The sequence below is a fragment of the Brugia malayi genome (genome assembly GCF_000002995.4).
Source record: "Brugia malayi strain FR3 genome assembly, contig: Bm_v4_Chr3_scaffold_001, whole genome shotgun sequence".
NCBI lineage: Eukaryota > Metazoa > Nematoda > Chromadorea > Rhabditida > Onchocercidae > Brugia > Brugia malayi.
Window position 1 is genome coordinate 4437143 of NW_025062477.1, and position 24650 is coordinate 4461792.

Here is a 24650-nt window from a genome sequence, read left to right on the forward strand (position 1 = left end):
TTGATTTTAAATCATTCAAGTTAAACATTCTTAAAGGATTGCCAAAATGAATATCAAACAGATGGATTTGCCGAAATGATGATTGCATGGATTTTGCTAACGAAAATGATTGATTATACTGATGTGAAATGTCCTCCATTAGTCTGATAGCCTTATTTTGTTTATTAAATTTGCCGCTGTTTATCATCAATTTTTTTTTTTGTTTTGTTTTTAAGTCGCACATATGGTTACATTAAGCATAAAAAGATACAGTATTATTAGATTATCATTTTGTAATGTTTTATTCATCTGTGATATGTTGTTTTTTTTAAAAAAAACATCTTTATTGATTAATTTATTATTTGTCATCATTTCTAATTGTTTACTCTTTCTTTTTTTTCAAGAGATCCTTAAGAATTTGTTTGTTTGTTTTTCTTTTTTTTTTTTTGAATGTTTTAGCTACTATTTTCTTTTTTTTTTTTAAAATCAATCCTCAAAAAAATATTGATAAGGATAACTTTTTGATAATTTAAATGTTTTGTAAAATTTTTTGTTAATTTATTTGTCCTAATGTCTCCTATTTTTCGTAATGATCAAAAAAGCTAACATAAAACGTATTTATGAGATTTATGGATCTTTCTTGATTTATGCTATCAGATCATGTCCATATGCTACTCAGTGTGATGGTTCCAATTATGTAAATTTTGAAAAAGCTAACAAAATTTAAATGAATCATCATCATCACCATCACCATCATCATCATCGTCATCGTAACCATTCATTGGATTAAACGGCTCACCTGTAAATCCGGCTTGAAAGGTTGTCCCGTGATCTTCAACTAATTGCTTGAGTGGTTCGATTGCATCAAAAGTGTCATCTGATACAGCAATAACCCAAAGTCTTGTTGTTCCTGCATACTTCTCACTCATCTCATACTAATCTTGAAGAACACCTGTACCTGTATCAATGCTTCTCAATACCTCTTGCCCTTTGCTCTCCAGTAACCGTTAATTATAAGCCAAATACGATCTTTAACCTGATATCCGGTTTCTCGCTTCATACTCTCATAATTTCCGGTAATTGAACAATATTTGTACAAAAAAAAAGTGTATAAACACTTTTCAATTCAACAGTAACTCTTAGAGCTTAAAACGGAAGAAAGCAAAGGATGAACTAATAAAAATTTAAATTTTATTACAGCTACCTGTTTCAGTATCATATTAAAAGTTCTTTTATTTTTTTAAATCATTATTTCCTGTTGAAATTAGTAATTCTTAAAATTTATATGGTATTTTTTAGATAATTTTACAGAATTTTAGCAAAAATTTACTCTTATTTAGAATGAATTTTATAATCTCTCAGATCTATTAACACAACTAACTCTTAGTACAGGCAAAAAAAAAAAAAAGAAAAAAAAAAGGCAATGAATCAATTTTTTGGCTAATATTTGGTATTGTTTGCTTCATAATATTAGCTACAGTAATCCTACCAAAAAGTGCGCAGATGGTTGTTGCGGGTTGTCGCAGGTGTTGACCCCTACGGCCTCCAGACGTAACGTTACGTAACCCTACCCAATCAATTCGTCCACTCCTCATCAACCAATTTCTTATCCATTTCTAGTAAAAATCATGAAGCAACCATCCTTTTTAACCCTTTCCTAAGGAACATTTTCATTTTGCATTTTTATGAGATGGATTTATCACGAAATGTATGGTATGAAAGTTAAACTATTGAGTATTACTCTCAGTAATGAAATTCAAACCTGAATAGAAACCAGAAACCGGTCATAAATAACCAGAAAGTGTAACAGTTTTTTAATAACGAAACAAACAAAACAAAAGTAACAGATCTTACTAATATTAAAGGATGGCAATAAAATGAAGTGAAATGTCTGTTTTATGTTTTATTATTTGTATACATACTTAAATCTAAATACATGCTCATATTAACTGCACAAGTGTGCTTATTGTCGTTTTCTCATAAAGAGTAGAAGACGGTACTTGAGCGCTATTTTGTTGGGCGCTAATGGAAGGGAAGCATCAGGCTGCTTCTTCATCATCTTTTCATGATTGTTGCTGAAAAAGCATGTTGAATACTATTGAAATATTTGCCATTTAAGCTGTAAATTTCTCAACACAATTCTATTTTAGAAAAATGAGAAAATTTCATCAATAACAATTTATTCAATTATCAATTTTCAATTATAAATTTATCGGTACTGAATGTACCATCTCATTTGGTTTATTCAAGCAAATGTTTACTCATTTATGCACGATAAACTTAATCTTAACTTCATAAATACCGTTATTCTCATTTTTATTTTTTGAGCGCAAATCGTCTTATTGGCATAACTTCATAGAAGTTAACAAATTGCCCAATGCATTTCACAAATATTTAAATTTCATGTATTTTTTGTAGTAATATTCAAATAAATATTGCAAAAGATTTTTGACATATTTTTACAAAGTACAAACAATTCCTTACAGCCTAACATTTTCAGAAAAAAATATCAAAACAAAATCTCAACAAGCATAAATCAAAAATGATCAAATAAAATTTTTCACTTTTTTAAATTTGAAATCATTTAAAAAAAAAAGGATGAAAGATTTAAAAATTTTTTAAAAACATACGGAAATTTATTTTGTAACAAATTTCAAGGGTCAGTCATTTAAAATGTTGATATTCTTCAAGATTTTATCCAACTTAACGACTCAAAGACTAGCAAGCACCAAATTTGATGACCATAGAGAGTGTGACATCATTTTCAACATTTTGTTTACAGTAATTCCACATAATCAGACGACAATCTGGATGACAAACCGATTGCAAAAATTGTCAACTTGTCAAAAATTTGTCAAATTTTGATAAGCTTCCTGAATTCACCAGCATTTCGTTATCTGTCTTGCTCTTCTTAAATGCAAGCAACTCTTTCAATAATCATTCGTTTATTTTATCAGCTAAGGGATTCAGCTATTTTCAATGAATGTTGAAATTTATGTCACAAAGAAAACATATTTCTTTCAAAGTAATATGTACAAATATTAGCTATACCACTTGTTTGTGAAATGATTTTTGCAATCTGTAAAATTACTTTTTTTTTTTTTTTTTTTTTTTTTTTACAACTTTTAGAAAAATAATCAATTTGAAAATTGTAGACAAAGAGAAAAAAAAAGAAAAAAATATGCAAATTTTTCGATGAAATGATTTTGTTAAAATTTATTCAAATGTTTGAATTATGCTTGAAAAAATTTTTGAATCGGTAATTCAAACGCAAAGGTAATGGATATCAACCAATAATCCTTTTTAGTGGCGGTGTTATCGTCTTGATGACATTGTCAAAACATATATTTCTATTGTCATCTTTTGGAACAGATTGCGCATCGTCAATCTGCGCTATTTCTTTCAACCAATGTTAACTGTACCTACCCCCTGTAGTGTATCATAGTTCTTCACCTAATAGATAAAAAAGATGAAAAAAAAAGGAAAAAATAGATAGTAATGATACTTACTCACATTTAATAGTATAATTTATTAATTAGCTATCATTAAAAAGTTGAAATAAATTCCGAACACTGAGAATTCATTCATTTTCCAATACATTTTATAAAATATTGTGATGAAAATTCATAAATAATAGATGAAAATATTACAAAATTATCATCATTAGTTTATTAATAGCAGAATTAAGCTTATTTAAATAAGATTTTTATAATTTAACGAAATTAAACTTTATAACATCAAGAAATAATTTCACTCGCTATTGTGTTTCTTTTCTTTTTTACATATAATAAATTTAGTTTGAGAAGTAATGAGAGCTATTTTAATGGTAGCATTTAATCAGATTTAGTTTTAAGTTATTATCATAGAAAAACATTGTGAACCATATCGATCATTTTTCTTGATTACAAATAAAGAATTCTCTTGATAATTTTTACTGAAGGTAGATTATTCAAAACCTTAACTAATTTTTAATAATTTTTAAATTAACTTATTAGCACTTTAATTTTTCAAATAAACATTATCAAATATTAAATTTGAATGTTTTCTTAAGTGATAAAATAAGCAGCAGCAACTTTGTGCTTTAATTGATCTATTTATATTGATTACTTTTCTCAATTACTTTTACTTCAACTCTATTTCAATTTTTTTTTTTTTTTTTTACCAAGCTTAGAATTTATTCGAGAAATTAAATCTCTTATCAATTGTGTGCATATTTTTTATTTGTTAATATGTGTAAATACATCAAAATATTGTTGAGTTAATTGCAGCATACTGCAAAATGATCTTATCACTGATCTTGATAACCAATACTCTTATCAGTTAATTGTTATTTCAATTTCTAACAATAATTTATTTTACATTAGAACAATTAAATACAGTTGCAACTACTTTTTTCCTTTTTTTTTATTGACAGATTGCGCAATCATTGAACACATTTTGGTTATCAATTAGTTAAAATGCTGTTGATCCTAACGTAAAGTAACAAGCATTTTCAAACAGATGTTCAGGAGTATGAAGACTTGACCTTGTGTTGACCTTTGCTATTACTACCTTTTCTAAAATAAAGAAGCATAATTGTCATATGTTGCAGAAAATATTCTTTAACTCTAAAATGATGGCTAATTCAAATTTGCCTTAGTTTAATTCTACCACGAAAAAAAAAGAATTTTCAAATCATTAATTGAAATATTATATCATTGATAGTGATTCTCTTCAACGAACAAACAAAACTGGTTTGTAAATAAATGATTTCAGGTGGTGTACCAATGATTTATAACTTAAACATTTACAGTTATTGAAAAGAAAAATTGATTGTATGTAAGCATGCATGCATATGCATGTGTGTATTGGTTTGATTCTTTTCAATGACGAAAAATTTGATTTAAGCGAAATCTAAGACAGTCTCTAGTATTCCTGGACTCTACATTAATTGTAGGTGTGTACTAATGTATCACTGATCGTCATCTCCTCATCTCATTTCAACTATGTCACTTCGATTGAGCGTCTGTCACTTTGATACTTTTTTTTTTTTTAATCTAGCAGAATTAGATTATTTAGAAATTCTGAAAAGTTTGCACTTGCACAGAGGAAGAGCAATAGCTGAAAGAACTAATAAATTTAATTAGTATTTGAATTTTAACAAATGATTTACAATTTTAAAAAGAAAAATTTAATTGTTGACAGAAAAAGTAAAGTGAACAAGACGAAAACTAATCGTTTATTGATAATTTTTTGTTGACTAATTTCATGTTTACTTCTATTCACATATTAGAGTTAACAATTTATGAAACTGGTTTTGCTGACTTATACGAGTAGTAGAAGAAATTAATTACTTCCTCCTTACTTCTTCAAAAAAAAAAAAAAACCGAAAAAACATTTTACTGAACTGAAATTGTGCGGAAGAATTTTCCTATTTTTGAAGAAAATAATTTCAGTATATATATTTTAAATGTATTAACAAAAAAAAAATAATTGTCACTGATAATTTTTTCTTCCGTTCTCTCTCTCTCTCTCAATACTTTTACAGTTTTTAAATTAGAACAAGAAATCAAGAAAATATGAGAAATCCGGTTTGCAATTGTTCTTTTAGCTCTTAAATTATTTAGTTATCTCTTAAAAATTATTAAAATTATCTCTTATCAAAATTATTATCTCTTAAATTATTATTTCAAATAGTTTATTGCTTTCTTTAACAATAATAAAAATTACAGGTAGATTATATTAACAGATATGAATGATTGTTTCTTTAAAAGAAATAATACCTTAATTGAAAATTACATACTATTAAATTTTATTTTTTGCTTTTTATAATAATTAATTTTTATTTCAGCTAATTTAAAGAGAACTTAAAAAGGACATATCATAGGTTATAATTTCTTTATAACTTAGTCACAAAATAATTTTTGCATGGAATGCTGAAATGTTAGAATTAATCATAGCACAGTTTTTTTCTTTTTTTTTTTTATCTTAACTATTTCAGTTTTCTTTTTTTTCTTACATTTCTATGAATTTATAAATGTGTAAGTAATTTTGAAGATAGCATTTCTTCATGAATCATTTAAAAGATCAAATAAATCACATCAAAAAAAAAAGAAGAAATTGTCTTTAAAAAAAATTTTCATACAAATAAACATCATTTTTCCAACGTTCATCAACAATCTTCTCACTTTCGCACAACTAAAATTTCTTTAGTTTCTCAATTTTATTGATTTGTCTTAACACAATTGTTTTTTTTCAATCATTTTCACTGTAGAATAACATTTAATTCTTTCAATAAAATTATTTTTGCTACCGATTTATTTTACGCTTTTAAAAATTAAAAAAATTTTTTACTGTTAGTTAAATTTTATCAAATATCTCCTCGGTTTCATAAAAAACAAAATGGAAAAGTAAATGTATTAGATTAGTTTATTAAATTAAACAATTAAAACATTGTAAGTTTTTTTTATTTTTTTTGCATAAAAATGCTTCAATGTTATTTTTTTAATCGATTATATATTGAAAACAAATTATTTGAAAAAAAAACTTTTTTTTCAGAAATTATTAAAAATAAACAAGAATTTATTTGAAAAAAACTATATGCAATGTTAATAGTACTAGCAATTTTACATATATTACTTCTGTGGAATGTAGCTAATTCACTTGAATGCTACACGGGTTTCTCTGTTATTCGTGGTCAAACAGTTGGTACAACAAAAGAAATTTGTAGTAAACAATCTGATTCATGCTATCGTGCTATGGCTAATGTTAATTTATTAAGTACAGTAAAAAAAGCTGGATGTTCTACTATACGTTGTTATGTTAGTTTTTTTTTTTTTTTAATTTTCTTTTTCATTATCATAAATAAAGATTGCAAAGAAGAAATTTCCTGAATAAATAATCAATTGCCCTTTGATCTCAATATAAGTAAACATTAGAAAATTTGTTTTCATTTGTTATCTATGTGAATTTTTTGCTAATTTACTGTCTATTCTCCTTTTTTTTTATGTGAATATTTAAGAATATTTAAATTAATATTCCTGACAAAAAAATAAAAAACTTTTAATCAAGATTTTAGAAAAAGTTATTGACATAGAAGGTTAAGTAATACTTGAATATCTGGTTAATGTAGATTGCTTTATTTTATTGATCGGTAAAAATAAGGCTGAATAAGGCTTTTTTTTTTTTTGTTTTTTTTTAGCTAAACAAAAACAAATGCATCGAGCAGGATTTATTCGGTAGCAAAGCAATGTTTTGTTGTTGTGACGATCGAGACTTGTGCAACACAGCTTCGACATCTTTTGCAGTTATTATCTCTATTATAGCACCACTTTATTTTATTTTATGATCAAAATTAAATGAGAATAGTGCTTTGCTATAAAAATTCTCGAGAACAGTTTGCTGTAGCAAATTTTGGTAGCTTCTAAAATTCGAATGCTTATAATTTTTGAGAAATATCATATTGCTATTTGATTATTTAGTGTTTCAGCTAGAATTACGGATAACTCTCCTAGGCAATTTTACAGCGTACTAAGAGTAATTTACATATCGGTATAAGGTGTTCATTAAGAATAGATCAGTAAAAGTATTTATAGTAATTAACTTTTTACATTAAGTTGCATTCGAGAATAATATTTGTTCATAGTTTTAGAGTTCATCCAGATGTGATTAATGATTATTTTAATATACTATTTAATTTTACTTATTTTAATAATAGATGAATTTACTTAGCTTTCGTATGTATGTGTCATTTGACTGCCTAATAAACATCCACGTTCCACTTACGCATACATCATCCGCATTCATCTATAGTCCTTGATTTCAACAACGGAACGGCTCATAATCATTACACACACGTATGATTAATGGATGATTCCATATAATCATGAATTCTAAAATATTCAAATCAGTTTATTGCATTATAATGGAAGAAAGTGGCTGTTCCCAGCAGGACTGGAAGCATCGTGTCATTTACATTGTGGGACTTTTTGTCTTTGTCGAGAATCTGGAAACATTTTTGTTCAATAGTTTAAAATGGATTATCTGAAAATTGCAATTTGTAATATCTGGTGTTTTGATTAAAAATGCCAAGACATAGCTAAAGTTATGCTATTTGCCAAACTTTCTTTTAATCATCAGCTAATTAGGCTTCACGTTTAATTGCTGGGAGAAAAGGGATGATTCTAAGTAAAACAAAAGTATTGTTTCAAATTTTGAATTAATGCTAAATTTTAAAGAGTTATAAACTGAATTTGAATCAGATAATAATGTATGTATGCTATAAATTAATGATTTGAGAGATTCAGGTACATCCCAATATGAAAGTAACACGAGAAATACAAGTAAATGGTAAATCTATCGAGACAAAATATGCCGGTATGTAAATAGTATGTAAATCTTACTGAGCAGTAATAGAAGAATTGTTACTTTAGATGAGAAATTATTGGCAAATATATTTTACTGTCAATCTGAAATTTAGTTTCTTTTATTCTCATACTACTATAAAATAGAAATTAACAATAGCACTTGATCAGATCTAGCTGTAAATTGTTTTAACTCAAGGAGAGTATATGTATATGTCCAGTGAAGGACAAGCTATGTTTATTAATTATGCTCCCGGTGGACAAACTTCTAACAACGATGATTTCTCAATTCATGCCTATCAAGGTAGGTAATAGCATCATCTATCACCCATCTGCAATAAACTTATAAAGAGAAATGAAAGAAAATTGAAATTTTTAAAATTTTCAAATAAAAATAAAAAAAACCCCCTATGCAATGACAAAATTTAGGGTTAGTTTTTAATGAAACATTAGATTAGTAGATAATATGGATTCAGATAGTGAAGTGAAGAGTATGGGTTTAGTTTTTTGTTTCTATCATAGATTTGACAAATTGGATTGATTCATATTTGGAATAAGTTTGAACAATAATCTTTATTATTTTATCTTTCTTAAGCTGAATTAATTAAAAATATCTAAAAGAGATATTATTAGAAAGTGTTATAGTGCACACACCAACAGCTTATAATGGCGATGATTACTTGAGCAGACGATGGTCAGAAATTACCCGGAAACTTGCTCATTTTGCTCAAACTAATAGTAACGGAAATCGATGTTAATGATTAAATCGTTCATAACTTACCGAAAAATTAACTTTTTTAGTAAATAACTTACTGATCATAATTATTCATTTGGAAGCAATTTGTATAAATTATTATTAATTCAATTTTAATTATTTCCTACCGCAATGCAAATATAAACCATACATATACATCTACTCAACTTAGAGCTAAGCATTAATCTACGATGACGCATCTTTTCACGCACACATAGGCACGCACACACACACATACACACACACACACACACACACGCACACAAATTCTGACAACCTCGCTTTCATGCAAATACACAATGGATATTCGCAATACTGCTTAAGGATGTTTTGACCTTTAATACCACTGTTAAAACACTTATCAATAATTGAGCATATTGATAAGTGACGTGACGCGTCCTTACGACTACGTCACCCGAGTATGCGCGTCTCCAACGTGACCTCAAACTTTTGAGCTGCAATAAGCGTCAGGTGATTAGAGCGACGCAGTATCGTAACTGATGAGAATACGAGAGCATTGCTACTAGAACTTTCGATGAAGAGAAGGGTAAGGAAGGGTGTTATATGTCTGTGACAGGAAGGGAGTGGATCGATCCGGTACTATCCGGTACTGTTCCATTTCAGTATGACATCATTCAGGTAAAGAAGATAGCTTTAGCTTGAGCTATTCGGAGCTGCTTCATGAGTGCTCTCAAAAAAGCATCTAATTAAAACATGTAATATTGCTTTTTCATCATTTATCAGTTATTCTTCGCACAGTTTTGTCATACCTCCCTCTCTCTCTCTCTTTCTCCCTCTCAGGCATCCATTCATTGTATGCTTTCTATTTACCTGTATTTTGCCCTACTTTCAATCAAAAATTGAACTAGAATTATTTTGCATTGAGATAAAATAACATCGGTACTTGGAAATAATAGTGCCGCATCATTAGTGTGATCCTTTTTTTAATAGTTTAGTTTCATTGATCGTCCTGAAAAATTCATTGTATTATCACTTGGGGAATTTGTAATTAAGGATGAATTTCGGTCGCTATTTCGGAATGCTACTATATTTCGGTAAAAGAGGCAAAAATTCATCTGTCACGTTTTTATTTTTAGATTTGATTGCGACTTTCGGCAAAGAGCTTTCATTTCTTCTATTATTTCGTAAAAGCACCGATTTAAGACAAGAAAGCAACAATGTTTTTTCATCGAATGAATGGTGGCGGTCGTATGAATGGCCCGGTGGACACAACGCTATATGATATCTTGAACGTGAAACCGAATGCTACTTTGGATGAGATTAAAAAGGTAACTTTTTGTCTTTAACACAAAGGATTTCGTTTTAAAGAGAGGAAAGATGATCATTTTCTGTTTTGGTAAAATAAAATAACATTTTTCTACCATAAACAAGATTAAAATTTATCGAAAATTAGCTCATGAAAACTTTATTCATGTGCTGGCAACATTCTGATTTGTATTTTAGTCCTATCGACATTTGGCGAAAGAACACCATCCCGATAAGAATCCATCTAATGGCGATAAGTTCAAGGAAATATCATTTGCTTATGAAGTGCTAAGCAATCCGGAACGAAGAGAAGTTTATGACGCTAGAGGTCTAGACGGTATTAAGGAAGGTGACAGTGGTAAGAGATATACCTTTCAAAAAGTATTTGCATGAGCTTAACTGTAGTGTAATGATAAATCATTGTAGGAGGATATTCCGGTGCTGAAGATCTTTTTTCAACACTCTTTGGTGGTGGTTCGCTTTCGTCATTTTTCGGTGGTGGTGGTGGGCGCCGGAGAAAAATGCGTGGTCAGGACATGGCTCATCCGCTAAAAGTGTCTCTGGAAGATCTCTATAATGGCAAGAAATCCAAATTACAGCTGTCAAAACGAGTAATTTGCAGCACTTGTCATGGGTAAGTTAATATGTGTGTACGAGACTTCAAACTTGCATAGATTTTTCATATACTGATTGGCATACGCCTTTTATATTGAAAGTTTTCTCTAATCATTGCAGATTTTTTTTTTTTTTTTTTGAATAGATTTTTAGTTGTTTTTACCAATTAGAGATGCGTTCAATGTCGTTGAGTTTGAAAAAGCTTGAAAAATGCTAATAAGCGAGATTTTAACATATTTTCTCAAAAAAAGAGGTTTCCAGGTAATCTGTTTATGTTTCTAAGCAATGCATATTATGTTCTCCTGATGTATAAAAACATGGTATTTATTAGAGAGGCTTTTTATGATGTTTTGTAGTTTGTAGTTTGTGGTCCTCTTCGGAGAAATGTCTGATGCAATTTTGTTTTTTAATCAACTGGAACTGTTCTTCTAATGCCTCATGTGTATTCAGTGAAGTCTTTATTGATTTTTCTTGACGTCATGTCGCATCGATCGAGATTAAAAGTAGTTACATGGTGTTTACTACTGTAAATGGGTGCTACGAAATAATGAATAGACTCAGGTGTATTTCCTGTTAACGAAACGGGAATATTCCTGTTTCTTTTAAATTTGGTTCTTAATGCTTATCTTGGTGCTGTTATCTTTCGAAGCTGTTATGCTCAGTTGTCGTTCGACTGAAGATGAATATTATTGGAAGTTCTACTATAGCCATCCATTTTTAGTTGAATCCTGTAATCTTTTAAATGATCTTGAATTAATTACTCATATTTTCCACCTTTTGTAGTCGTGGTGGTAAGGAAGAGGCGTCATACAACTGCCAAGAATGTCGTGGAGCCGGTATCAAGAGCGTCATAAGGAAACTTGGTTCCGGTCTAATTCAACAAATGCAGATACAGTGCCCAGATTGCAATGGAACAGGTGTGGAATAATGCATGCATAGATGACTTACTTTTTTTTTTTTCGGTGGTTTAAATTCAGTTGAAGGAGTCTCTGAGTGCTTCATGGAAATCTCGATTTCATGACGCTATAATATCACTATTGACGCTTCCAAGATGAAAGAATTAGTGCTCAAGTCTGTTTGGAGGATGCATCAGAGGCAATTTGCATTATAATCCAACGTGGGATTTTTTTTTTGAGTCAGCAGTAATCGATTGCAGGGACGAAAATACCAGAAAAAGATCGATGCAAGACATGCAGAGGCGAGAAGACTGTGACTGAAAAAAAAATGTTGGAAGTGGTTATTCAGAAAGGAATGCAAGATGGACAGAAGATCTGCTTTAGGGGTGAAGGCGATCAAGAGGTTCTGTGTTCTCTGTTTTAGAAATTTTTGAAATAATTTCTGATAATTGCTTATAACCGAAAGGGAGCGAAGCTTTTTTGAGAAACCTGCTGTATTTAATTTTGTCAATTTTTTTTTTTTTTTTTTTTTTGTAGCCAGGAGTTGAGCCAGGTGACGTGATAATCGTGGTACAATCTAAACCTCACGATATCTTCCAGAGACAAGGCGACAACTTATTTATGCAGAAGTAAGTATTAAGTATGACTTTACAAAACACTATGAACTTATTTTTCATCAGTTCCCTAAATCACGGCGATCTAAAATCAGTAAGAACTTGATTTCAGGAAAATATCATTGAACGATGCACTTTGTGGCTGTCAATTTGTAGTCAAGCACTTGGATGGTAGAGAGCTGATAGTGACCACTCAACCCAATGATATTTTGGAACCAGGTACTGCTGTTTATAAATATAAATCATTAAATTTACTCTTCACTCGTGAGAAATCTAGAGTAGAACATCTAATTGTCGAGAAATGGTGCAGTTGTTTCGCATATTTCGTCCCAATATTCGATTTGTCAATCTTACAGTTTGACTTCGCGCAGTAACATCCTTATTGATTCAAATTTTAAACCGTATAGCGGATCAAAATTAGAGCAGGCGTTATTGGCAAAAATTTGATTGATATTTGGTTAAGAGACATACTTTGTTGTTACCTATTTTATAAGGTGTACAACCTCTTATAACGATCGCCAAACATAAGATGCAAAAACTATGAACAAAGCAAGAGATTTGAACGAAAGTTTTTGAACAGATTGCATTCGTGGTATTCGTAATGAGGGGATGCCCATACCGGACAGTCCAGGTGCTGGAGGTATTCTGTTCATCAAATTCCAAATCGAGTTTCCGGAGGACAATTTTTTGAAAGACGAAAGTGACTATAAGGTTTTATTTTGTCACAATTTTATTTTAAAGTAGTTTGGAATTATATGAATCATGTTACGTAATTTGATTTTAGAAACTTTTTGTTCCTTTGTTTTTGTTCATCTATATTGGTGACTTCTTTAAGAAATTAGGAATTCCCAAAGTAATATCTGCTTTATTGTCTTAGATTCCAGTCATGTTCCTTAAGCACATTTTTAAGTTTTCACTCGATTTAGAAATTTTTGAAATAAAAACCAATATTTTTTTTTGCTTTTTCAGTGTCTAGAAATACTGTTAGGTGGTCGCCCGCAAACAGGTCCGTTACCAGAAGGCGAAAACGTAGAGGAAGTTTCTCTGATGCCATACGATGAACATCGTTATGAAAAAAGAGGTCGTAGTGGTGAAGTGTATCAAGATGATGCTGATGAGGAAGAGGAAGAAATGAGTGGCGGTGGTGGTGGTGGTGGCACACACAATGTTCAGTGCGCCCAATCATAGTTCTATGAATTTAGTAACTTAAAAAAATACTGAAAAATTCATCCTACAAATTTTTATATATCCTGAGTTCCCACATTTAAACATAAAGCGATTTTGTTGGAATCTTGGGCACATGCCATAGATTTTGTTAAAATCTTGGGCCTTTTTTTTCTAAAAATCTAAAATGCTTCTCATTTGCTGTTATCACATAATTGGGTAGCCTTTTGCGGTAATTTTATCCTTTTTGATGTCAGTCAGCTATCATGCTTCCTATAGATATTTTTGAGACCTTTAATGTACTTTTTCTGGAGCCGCTTTTATTTGTTCTTTTTCTATTTCCGAACATAAAGTTGGCGTACTAAGAAATAAAGAACTGTCCGTTTATTTCTAAAATCTAAAAAGAGCAGAAAGAAAAATTAAAAGTACAATAGGAAAGACTTTAGTATTCGAGATCATCTATTCTCCTCAACTATTTAAGGTTACAAATTCCGACTTTCCTCTGAGAATGACTCGTTTTTCCCACTGCACATTATTCGAAATAATTATGAACATTACTTGAGTTTTTCTCCAACTGATAAACCTGTGTAACCATAACCCACTTGGTAAGATTTGCATATTTGTTTTTCTAAAGGTTAGTCTGGATAAAAAAGTTTCTGCTTTGCTCTTTACTCATCAAAAAAAAAAAAAGAAAAATGATCATATATGGAATCATTGATGTACAATTTCAATAATGAATTAAGAAGAACAACGTTGGTAATAATATACATAGGTAGATCATGAGCAGTGAAATATGCTTGTCATTTTAACAGGTACACAAAGAATTGGTCTGTGGTTAAACTGCTTCGTCTGCTGTTTCAAGGTCTCCTCTAAAAAAATACAGGTCAGTACAAGAAATATGAATTTTAGAAAACCAAATTTAACATTTTTGAGAAGTGAAGATATAAAGCTTTAGATAAGGATCAAGGCTAGGAGTGTATGCAAAATGATCAAGAAGTATTGCAATCATCGATTTTCGTCTATTCGATTTGTCGTTTCCTGAACTTTCTGCCGAAAGTATTTTCCGCTACATACGCCTAGAAATAATTTAGTGCAGGGCGAATTAAGAGTCGCATAAATGTGAGTAATATGGATTTCTAATTCTTAAGGCATAATGTACAGGTCTGTACTGTTTTGCATCTCTTTTTTTCTTTCTTAATGACCTTCAAAAAATCTACCACAACAATAAAAAATAAAATTAACCAGCAATAGCGCCTCCAAAAGCGGCAAAAATACCGGCTACAGTAGAACCTGCAATGAATCCGACAGGACCACCTACTGCAACACTACCAACAGTTGCTGCTACTATCGGATATTTGGCTGTTTTTGCGACTTCAGCTTTTTTTAAATTTTTATGAGCTTCATGAACATCTGTTTGAGCTCTTTCGATGTGTTCCTCAATACTATCAACAACATCATGTTGTGCCTAAAAGGAAGGAAATGATTTTAATGGGATTTTTGTCAAATTATATGTAAACGCAGGAAAAGTATAAAATGAAACCATCAAAAATAACATCGAAAAGAGAAAAGAGACAGTGTATCACCCGAATGAATTTGGCTGCTTTTCTTCGCATTAAGATGACTTTGCTTTGAAATATGCATTGTCGCATGCGCTTATTCGAATTCGTTTTCTGATTTCATTTACTAAATAAAATTATTAGACACCGATACTTACATGAACAAGCTGTGAAAGTTGCATCATCATTTCATTCAAATCATCGATATCCTAGAATGAAATAAAATTCAAGACATGAACGGTAAACAATGAAATGGATTTTTTATTTTGATAAAATTCATATTACTAAGATCATATAGATGTTAAAATGAACTCACACAGGCCAACTTTTTCACTTCTGCAGCTTTTGTTTTAGCTTCTTTTGCTTGCAAAAGCAATGAATTTATCCTTATTTGCTCTTGTTGTTGCAATTTGTCTTCCTAAAAATGTATACATACTACATGAAAATTCAATAGTGAGTGGAAAAGAGCAGTTAATTTTGAGATAACAAAGTTCTACTCCTTCCTCAGTAACTTTTCCTCCCTGTTCTCAATAATAAATGGCTTTTTAAATAATCAAGAAAACCTCTGTTTCTTCTGCCAACAAAGATTCCTCGTACAAATCATCATAAATATTCTTTTTTTCTAATGTTTCATTAGCAGCAATCCTATTCAGTGCATTGATAACTTCCTGAATTTGAATTCGAATTGGCTCAATGTGAACGTCGAAACGCTCTTGATCAATTACATTTAGATGTGATCGAACATTTAACACTTGTTGCAGATCACCCAATAATTGATCAATTTTTTGTGAAGCATCTTTCCTGCTTTTAGAATCCAATAATGAGTCGTTCTACAAAAAAAAAGGAAAAACAACAAATGATCATGTATTGCTGAAATTTAATCTGAAAATAATTCCACCTACAGTAAAATCAACTAACGCTTCAAATTCTAAACTACATATAACTAGGAATACTCTTGACTAAAACAGAATGCATTCAAAACAGTTAACCTCATCAATGCTCATAAAAAGTAATCGTAGTTCACGAAGATTCATTCTAGTCATACGCTCAAAACGTTCAATAATTATCAAAGCTCGAGACCAATCCATAATTCTGAAACAGAAAAACTGCCACATACTTTCACAATCATTTAAAGTTGATACTCATCACCACACTAAACCATAAATTTTGTTTATCATCTTTATTCGTTTATCATACATTACCCATTCTACGAATAGCACATTTACTTTAAGCATTTATTTAATCTCTTTTCAATGAAACATCAATCTATCAGCTAAATTATGGCTTGCCAATGAAATTAAAAGTGAGCCTTACTAAAACACATTTCTTCAAGTATTCTGTAGAACCAGATTATGTCTTCGGTTTCAATTTTATTCCACCACTTTCAGAGAATGATTTGTGTTACATTAATAATTTGAATTCAAGTTTGAAATACATTCATAAACAAAACAACAGCAACAAATTGATAAATAATTTTTATTTATGTTTTGTACAAGCAACTAGTTAATCATAAGTACTAGAAACTGTTAACAGCATTTGTTCACAATGACGAATTTTTTCACTTCCTTGACAAATTCTCTGAAATTAAAAAACAAAATCAAATTTCGAGTCAAATCTCATTTCTTGGAATTTAGAACATGAATTATTCGTACTAATAGGCCTAAAAAAAAGTGTAGGAATTGCAAAGGCATTTTGCAATTTGACTGTGACAAGACAAAATATTTTAAATTTGAGGTAAAGAAATATAGTTATAAGCACTTCAGCTTATCAAAATTGCTTATTACTATTGAAAACAACAAAAATAACCTATTATTTTTATGTTCTTCAGCGACTTTCCCTAATAAATCGTTGAAATTTCGCAGAGCAATACGCGTGTTATTTTCCCTCCATGCTGCTGGGATCAATTTCATCAAAGCTCGACATTTTCGGATCATGGACTGATCAGATATTGTTGCACATTGTAATGCAGGCATCACTCGGTTTACAATACCGTCCAGAACCAATTCTCGCATTTTCTCCTCAGATAAAACGGCAGACAGACAGTTCAGACATCGAATTAACTGCAAATTGTCAGCCACAAATTAACAAAATGGTCCAGACAAAACAAGCATGTAATTTCATTTCTTATTTCTTCTTAGGATATCAGTTAAAGTGACAATTAACCACTTTAAGCTTGGCTTTTTTAACATATAAATCTTTTATAACAATAACAGATTGTTTTGGCCACCAGCAAAAAAATGAACCTTAACGGAAGTCCAAGTTTGTCGATCCAAGAATGCCTTACAGCCCGTGGCAGGATTCTCAACAGCTCTGTAAAATATTTGAAAAAGTAAAAGACGTATTTAGAACTTAAATAATTAAATAATAGATTAATCAAGCAAAGACGCACTGTTTAGAATAAATGGGAACAAATAAATCTTCATCGATGGCATCCTGAGCACGTAGACATATAGTTTGCAGAAGTTTTTGCACTGGCCGACTACTTGGCACTAGCGTTGGACATTCGTCAATCAACTGATTGAGCAGAAAACCTAAATTTCGACATTGATGTTGCGATAGAGGGTCCCATCGCTCACGGATCAGATCTGAAAATAGGCAAGTGCATCATTCCTGTAAGTACTTTTAAGGATTATTTAAAAAAACTTCTCAGAAATGTTAATAAAGTAGCATTCATAAATCTCTAATGTATGGTATCGTATCTCCTTCTTCTTCCTCTAAAGATAAAAAAAAAAGGTAAAGATATGCACTTCCTTTATGCACACGATTTCTGGAAAGTAACCTATCAGGTAGAATTTATTCAAACATTAATGCAAGTGTTTCCAATCCGGATTTTAACGACTGTTAATTTAAAGATAAACAAAGAGAATGTTTACAAATGTTAAAGCAAAATGTCGTTTGAAACTTAAATCTCTATTACAAATATATTTTTCTAACTAAAATTTACGAAAGACTTCATTTAATATAAACAGTACCTGTAATTTTCCATAAAACAACTTTCTCAATACACAGAGGTATAAGTGAAACAAGGATAGGGTGTTCGACGTTAATGTTCGAGCTTACTGCGGCACATCCTATCAAATCTTCGTACCAACGCATTGAATTCACTGGACGACTGTCATTCTATAAAGAGAAAATTTACAGCGCTGAGATAGAAAAGTATAAAATTAACTGGAAATATAAATGTACCAGAAACAATAATTGTATAATGAAACTGGAATGTGTGCATGCAATATTCTACATTAATGGGTTATATAAGCAACTTATGTGTCAATGGAAAGCTTGAAGAAAATGAAACTGGAATGCCTTGTAAGGAGAACAGCAAAAGTATCATTAGCAGCCGATTATTGTCGTGCTAAAGTAAAGTAAAAAAAAAATCTGTAAACTCAAAAAATACCTCAAGCGGTCCCCAGTCGATTAGTTCCAAACGAATAAATAATGAGATAAGCTTTGGAATGCATAGATGAACATAAGCATTGACGAAGGACTCCTCATCATGTGCTAACCAGTCAACAAATCTTGATAGAATTCGATCAATACGACAAAAATCATCAAGTGCATCAACGAATATGACATTTGCCGCTGCGCGAATCTCATCTGTAAAACGAATATTTTTACTAATTTCAGCACTTCCTGAGGAATTTCTCTTCTTTTAAATATACTAAATGCATCATAATACACACCGATCGATTGTTGGCGAGCTATAATCTCACTATTTGTCTCTTCATCATCTGTACTTAAGCCTTCTTCATGTGAAACACCTTCTAAAGTATTTTCACGCAAACGACGACGACGCGATCTGAAAAAAAAGACAAGTTTAGCTATCTCCACTCATTATCGATTGCAAACGTTATGAATTCTACCTTCTTGCTTCTCGTTCTGCTGCTCTTTGACTGACTTCAGGGGCTCGTTGGTGCAGTGGTCGACCAGCTGCAGCTGCCGAGCATTCATCATACATATCGTGCACATCGTTTCTTCGTCGTGTTCGAAGTCTTCGAGCCCGGCCATCTAGAATTTCTGCCATTCGACTTTCCAAATCCTTAACTTCGCTTATCTGAAGTACAAGGACGACAGGTAAGTTTAAAATTTAATACTGTTATATAATTATCAGACAGTTGCTCCGAAAAGAAATCATTTCGAAGATATTTACTTTTTCTGACAAACATTCCAACAGATCTCTAGCGTATGCTCGGATATCCTGATAAACTTGGAAACGTTCTCTGATCCGTGGTTCTTCCATCTCAAGCTTGCTAATCATTTCCTTATTTTCTTGAATTTGAGCAGTTGTCCTTTCAAATTCTGCTTCACGAGCATTTACTGATTCCTTGCCATCTTTCTTGCTGCAATATTCTAGTCTTAGGCGTTATCGAAAATATCACTAGTAAGATGAAAATGATATGAATTTAAAACGTAATGAATATACATACCGCTGTTGTAATTTTGAAAGAATTTCTTTTAACGATACAGCTATAGTTTTGCCAGATACTCGTCCAGCTGAAACAGAACTAGTCGAAATAAGTTAAAAAACTTTTAATTTTGTTTTAGTTCAGTCAAAAAAGAAAAAAATGTCTGATTCTAAAAGGCAACGTAAGGAATCAGAAAGCACCCAATAAGAATTAAATATTGTTCCACTAAATAAAACGACAGAATAAATGCTACAGAATCAGTCAAACATGATATATACCAACTCTGTGATAGTGAAAGCATATCAGATTCAGAAAAATCTATATCCATTTCCATCGGCAACTGCTCGCGATTTTCGGGTGGCAATTCCATACTACTTCTTATGGCTTTCATCACTGCTTCCATTTTTGCACGTTCACGTTCCAACATTTCCACCTTTAATTTTATATAGATGATAAAATTTCTGATTCATGTTTGTGACAACTTTAGTAGCTTTCTATATCAGAAGTATGGCATGCATATTACCTTATGTGATGATACTCCTTTCTTCATCTGTTCTCTTTCCCATCGCGTTACTTCCTCATCCGATTGCTCATGACCATCATCACTACCTACAAAATAATATTTAAACTAATAAAAAAACCAAAAAATAATGGAAACGATGAATAAAAAATGAAGCTAATGTCATTGGAATAAAGCCATTTAATCAAAATCGATATCACCCAAAAAAAGAAAAAAAAAGAAACACTTCAAACTACTACCTCCTCCTTCGTGAGCAAGAAAATCCATATGCTCATTCCGTCGTCTTTCATCATCATCAGCTGCCAAACTTTTTAGCGAATAAAACCTGAAAAGAGTAAACTAATGATTCAATTCCATGATTTCAGAGAGCTTTTTTTTTTTGGTTTAAATGGGTTGATAAAAATCAAGAAGTCTCGTTAGTGCCTTCCTATCCGAATAAAATATGATTTCGTTCGATCTTCTTGCATTCCTCTAAAAATGGAAATAGCTTACCGATAATAATGGCTGCTCCAACAACAATGATAGGATTGTTTTTACATGAATCTTTAAAGGAATAACTGACCTTCCACCTTCTGGATCTTCATCACTCAAATCGTTTTCATCTTCACGTATTAACCGTGATCGTGCTACGGATTTATCCTATCAATTTTTTTATTAATTAAATATATATACTTAGCAACATTATAAATAAAATCACTGAGACAATACAATATTGCATTTCTCATATATTGATGGTCACTCAGTAGTAACTCAATGCGTATAATTATGAAAGCATCTTAAATTAACTAAAACCACGACACCATGGCTTACTTGGATATGCCTCCTCATTAATATAGACTATGTAATAAATTCTGCAAAGGTAAAAAATTCTATTACAACTACCTTCAACCGCTGCACGTCATCCAGTGGGATCTGGCCATTAGAACTGACTAAACGCATTTTTTCTCGCTTCTTTCGTGCTTCATAAACAGTTTTCGCATCCGGAATCTCTCCTTAAAAATTGTAATTAGAACAGTAACAACTGAGTTAAGATTGAGAAATAAGCTAAAACGACAGAACTTCGAACCTCGAAACGCAGATGGGAATTTACTTCGTATGACCGAATCCTGCTCCAAATCTGTTTCCTCTTGTACGGGTTCATCCTTCACTTTCCACTGTTTGCTTTGAGAAGTCTGACATGAAAAAATTTTTAGATTTGAACATATGGAAGTTACCTGAACATTCCCAAAATTATAGCAATCAAGTTAAATATTTGCAAAAAAGTGCAATCTAAAAAAAAAAACATACATTAATATTCTTGATTGACGGTTCATTCGTCTTCACCTCTTGTTTAATTTGCTTTACAACCACGCTAGTTTCTTGTTCTACAGCTTCATTGTCAGCTTTCTGTCGCAATTTCGCTCTTTTCGTCAACTTATCCAAACGTTTATTAGGATCTTTACGTTTGATTTTAAAGTCCGTTATGTCATCGCCTGAAAGAACAGCACTAAAGTGAAAAGTAAGAAACCAATATTCTTAAGACAGTAAAGCAATTGACTTTTGTGGCTATTGTACATGAAAAATCCTGCCAACATAAAATACCTCCTGTATTCCAGATTCGATGAAACGATAAGCTCCAGGTAGGTCACTCAAAGGAAATTTTTATCTATAGTTGATTATTAGACTCATATTGTCTGAAGTCTAGAAATCCAGTTTTTAGAGAGCCTACTTCCAGTCATATTAATAGTTGACCATTCCAGGTAAGGCGAAGTATAATGTTGGAAATGTAACACGCCACCGATAAACAACGAATTTCATTCGTTTTTCTTTCTTTTTTGGTTGCAGCTTCGTTGAAAATCTACCGACCTTCAAAATTATCAAAACTGAGCAAGTGGTGCTCTTCTGTTACCACACCAGCGTGTGGTTTCTGGTTCCCTTCTGCTTTATTCACCTTTTCCGCATGTTGCTGTTGCTGTTGCTGTTGCTCGACCGTTCTACTAATTAATGACTCTTTGATTGTTGATGCTACTGCTGTTCCAGAAGTAACACCACCACCTCCATCATCACCACTATCACTATCATCATCGTCCGATAGTAGTCGTTGACGAAGATTGCTACGCGTTTTCACTTTTCGAAACATTTTTCTAAGTATGAAAAGTACAGCTTAGATGAAAAAATGATTCAAACTGAAATTGTCATAAATTCATCCCAGTTGAGTTTATAACATAATAGAACAAACTTTTCTTGAAATGCAAAATTAGTAAAGAGAAAATAAAGCATCTGAACAACTCCGAAATGGCTTCACAATGTGGCGTCCAACACATTTAAAAATTAATTTAACCATAATCTAATCGCAACTTCCCAATGGAATATTTCGGGTTTCAGTAGGGATTATTGTTTTGTAAGAAGTGTGAAAAAATTTGTTATCCCACAAAGGGAAGTGCAAAAATGCAACTCTGTTGAGGTGGAAGGAAAATGAGACATAATAACAAAGGTTGAGAGAATATCTAAACATTAGTAGTAAATTAATGTGCTATCGATTAAAATAAGAACAAAAATAACAGACATATCATTAAGACGGCACGCAAATTAAGCATCAAAGAAAAACAAATCTACGAATCCGAAGGTAACTGAATCCCAGATGTCAGTCATGATATCGGAATTAACGCGGTAGGATGTGAAACTTACGATCTCGAGATAAATTGTATTTGTTATAATGTGATATTAGTAATTGTGATATGTATGCATTTAAGCTAATTATTTAATTTATTTTTTGAATTTGAATTGATTTACTTAACTTCGAACTAAACTTGGACTTTGAGATTAGCCTATTAAATCTATTAAAAGACTAGTTATCAAAAATATTAGTTTTGAGATTAGCTATTAAGAATGGAAGAAAGATTTGGAATTATAATGCAATTTGTGATTTGTGTGTGTATGATCGAATATTTCTCTAAGGATTGTTTTATAAAAATACCTAAGAGCTAATAATGTGAAAAAAAAAACAAAAAAATTTTTTTTTCCTTTCTTATCTAGCTGTAATTTATTTGTACTAAAGAATGAAGTTGACATTTTAAATCATTGTTAATTAGTTTCCTTCAAATATTCAACATTTGAATAAATTATGCATTTGTTCAGGAAGCAATCATTACACAATCATTGTAAAATGATCGATTAGTGTCAAATTGTGAAAAATTGTATTCAGAAAAACTAAAATTACATAAAATTATTTGATGGATAATTATTCATCATTACACTTTATTGAATCTTTGATGTATTTCAATTTTTGGTGTTATTAATGAGATGTCATTTTGGTTTATACCAGAAATATTAGAAAAAAAAAATAACAATTAGCAATTTTTTGATTTGGAAAGGAAATAAAAAATTTAAAGTAAATTTGAACTGTGCTAAATGTGTTAATACTAGAATTAACTTGAGATTTCATTGAAATACAGTACTCTGTAAATGATCAATAACTCATTCTTGAAGCTTACTGTATTTCAACTATTTAACCATTAGCTGTGGAGAAATATAGTAAATAACTATTTTGTAATAGTATTTATATATATATATAAATACCGTAATAATAACAAAGTAAAAGAACTTTAAAAAAAAAGAGTCCATTACTTCGTCACGATATTACCAATAAAATAGAAAATATTTAAATACAAAAAAGTAAGTTAGAATTTTGTACGATTTGTCATCTCAATTTTTTTTTTTTTTTTGTTTACTGTTGACAATAGTATCTATTGTTAGATTGTTTATTGTTGACAATAGTATCTATTGTTATTGTTGACAATAGTATCCATTGTTAGATTGTTTATTGTTGACAATAATACATTTGTAATGACAGAATTATGCTGTATTTCTTCGTCATCGATATGTATTAATTCATTCTAAGAATAAAATGATTGCATAGAATTTAACAACAACAAAATAGCTTCTCTTTAACACTGAAAATCAATACTCGAAAAAAAAAAAAAAATGAAAATTCATCATTATTTAATGTTTCTCATCATCATTTTAAGTTCATCATTATTAATAATACGTTATTTTATGCTAAAATTATCAAAATTATTAATATCATTGAAATAATTTTCTTCTTTTAAACTTTTTCGAAAATTAAAATTAGCATTAAGCAAGTAATATTTACTGATGCTATAACAAAAACAATGGTGAAAATCTTATTGCTACCATATAATGTCCCTTTAATTTCAGATAAAAAAGATAATTGAAATAGTTTTAGCATTTATGATAGCCACAATGAAAAAGCTTTATTGTCAATAATATATTACTACCCGCTGCTTATCTGATTAACAAATGTAATAATTGGCAATGCCATAGCAACGAGAAGTAAGCATTAGCAGTGGTAGCAGCTATATTAGCAGTAGATAAGGTAGATACCTTGTGTGGTAATAAATTACTGAGTACATCACATTATAGCATCAGTTTCCTATTTTTCCAATAAAGTTTCTTCTTTTTATTGAAAAAAGCAAAATCAATTAATAATTTTTAAACATTTGTAATTTTCTACAATTGCAATTGCTTCAATAACTTCAAAT

The 24650-nt window shown here is 30.6% G+C and overlaps 6 protein-coding genes across 7 annotated transcripts; 3 read left to right on the forward strand and 3 right to left on the reverse strand.

The window, feature by feature from the left end:
* Positions 1 to 546: 546 nt before the first annotated feature.
* Positions 547 to 908, reverse strand: Bm10380 (Uncharacterized protein; the record flags this gene model as incomplete). The annotated part of the gene is made up of 2 exons (XM_001893855.2): positions 547 to 581; positions 698 to 908. 2 exons carry the CDS (start codon positions 906 to 908, stop codon positions 547 to 549), a joined length of 246 nt encoding a protein of 81 aa, XP_001893890.2.
* Positions 909 to 6563: 5655 nt separating this feature from the next.
* Bm7256 (Uncharacterized protein) lies at positions 6564 to 7306 on the forward strand (the record flags this gene model as incomplete). The annotated part of the gene is made up of 2 exons (XM_043079966.1): positions 6564 to 6779; positions 7160 to 7306. 2 exons carry the CDS (start codon positions 6564 to 6566, stop codon positions 7304 to 7306), a joined length of 363 nt encoding a protein of 120 aa, XP_042935900.1.
* Positions 7307 to 7882: 576 nt separating this feature from the next.
* Positions 7883 to 9079, forward strand: Bm559 (Uncharacterized protein; the record flags this gene model as incomplete). The annotated part of the gene is made up of 4 exons (XM_001893856.2): positions 7883 to 7936; positions 8265 to 8334; positions 8521 to 8625; positions 8967 to 9079. The coding sequence occupies 4 exons, from the start codon at positions 7883 to 7885 to the stop codon at positions 9077 to 9079; spliced, it is 342 nt and encodes a 113-aa protein (XP_001893891.2).
* A 1174-nt stretch (positions 9080 to 10253) lies between these two features.
* On the forward strand, positions 10254 to 13654 carry Bma-dnj-19 (DnaJ protein, putative; the record flags this gene model as incomplete). The annotated part of the gene is made up of 9 exons (XM_001893857.2): positions 10254 to 10364; positions 10540 to 10699; positions 10768 to 10975; positions 11740 to 11873; positions 12113 to 12255; positions 12390 to 12481; positions 12579 to 12685; positions 13047 to 13177; positions 13436 to 13654. The coding sequence occupies 9 exons, from the start codon at positions 10254 to 10256 to the stop codon at positions 13652 to 13654; spliced, it is 1305 nt and encodes a 434-aa protein (XP_001893892.1).
* Positions 13655 to 14635: 981 nt separating this feature from the next.
* Bma-syx-17 (SNARE domain containing protein) lies at positions 14636 to 16274 on the reverse strand (the record flags this gene model as incomplete). Its single annotated transcript, XM_043079967.1, has 6 exons — positions 14636 to 14706; positions 14873 to 15095; positions 15345 to 15395; positions 15503 to 15604; positions 15750 to 16016; positions 16176 to 16274. The coding sequence occupies 6 exons, from the start codon at positions 16272 to 16274 to the stop codon at positions 14636 to 14638; spliced, it is 813 nt and encodes a 270-aa protein (XP_042935901.1).
* Positions 16275 to 16712: 438 nt separating this feature from the next.
* On the reverse strand, positions 16713 to 22228 carry Bm4072 (SNARE domain containing protein; the record flags this gene model as incomplete). 2 transcript variants are annotated; one of them, XM_043079968.1, is made up of 18 exons in its annotated part: positions 16713 to 16764; positions 16993 to 17246; positions 17430 to 17496; positions 17576 to 17771; positions 18159 to 18306; positions 18581 to 18780; positions 18867 to 18982; positions 19047 to 19237; positions 19334 to 19523; positions 19611 to 19677; positions 19872 to 20022; positions 20113 to 20198; positions 20349 to 20434; positions 20672 to 20748; positions 20992 to 21101; positions 21176 to 21281; positions 21397 to 21581; positions 21955 to 22228. In XM_043079968.1, the coding sequence occupies 18 exons, from the start codon at positions 22226 to 22228 to the stop codon at positions 16713 to 16715; spliced, it is 2556 nt and encodes an 851-aa protein (XP_042935902.1). The 2 variants fall into 2 exon arrangements, with proteins under 2 accessions (XP_042935902.1, XP_042935903.1); XM_043079969.1 differs by lacking the exons at positions 20672 to 20748; positions 20992 to 21101; positions 21176 to 21281; positions 21397 to 21581; positions 21955 to 22228 and having other exon boundaries at positions 20349 to 20376.
* Between the last annotated feature and the right edge of the window lie 2422 nt (positions 22229 to 24650).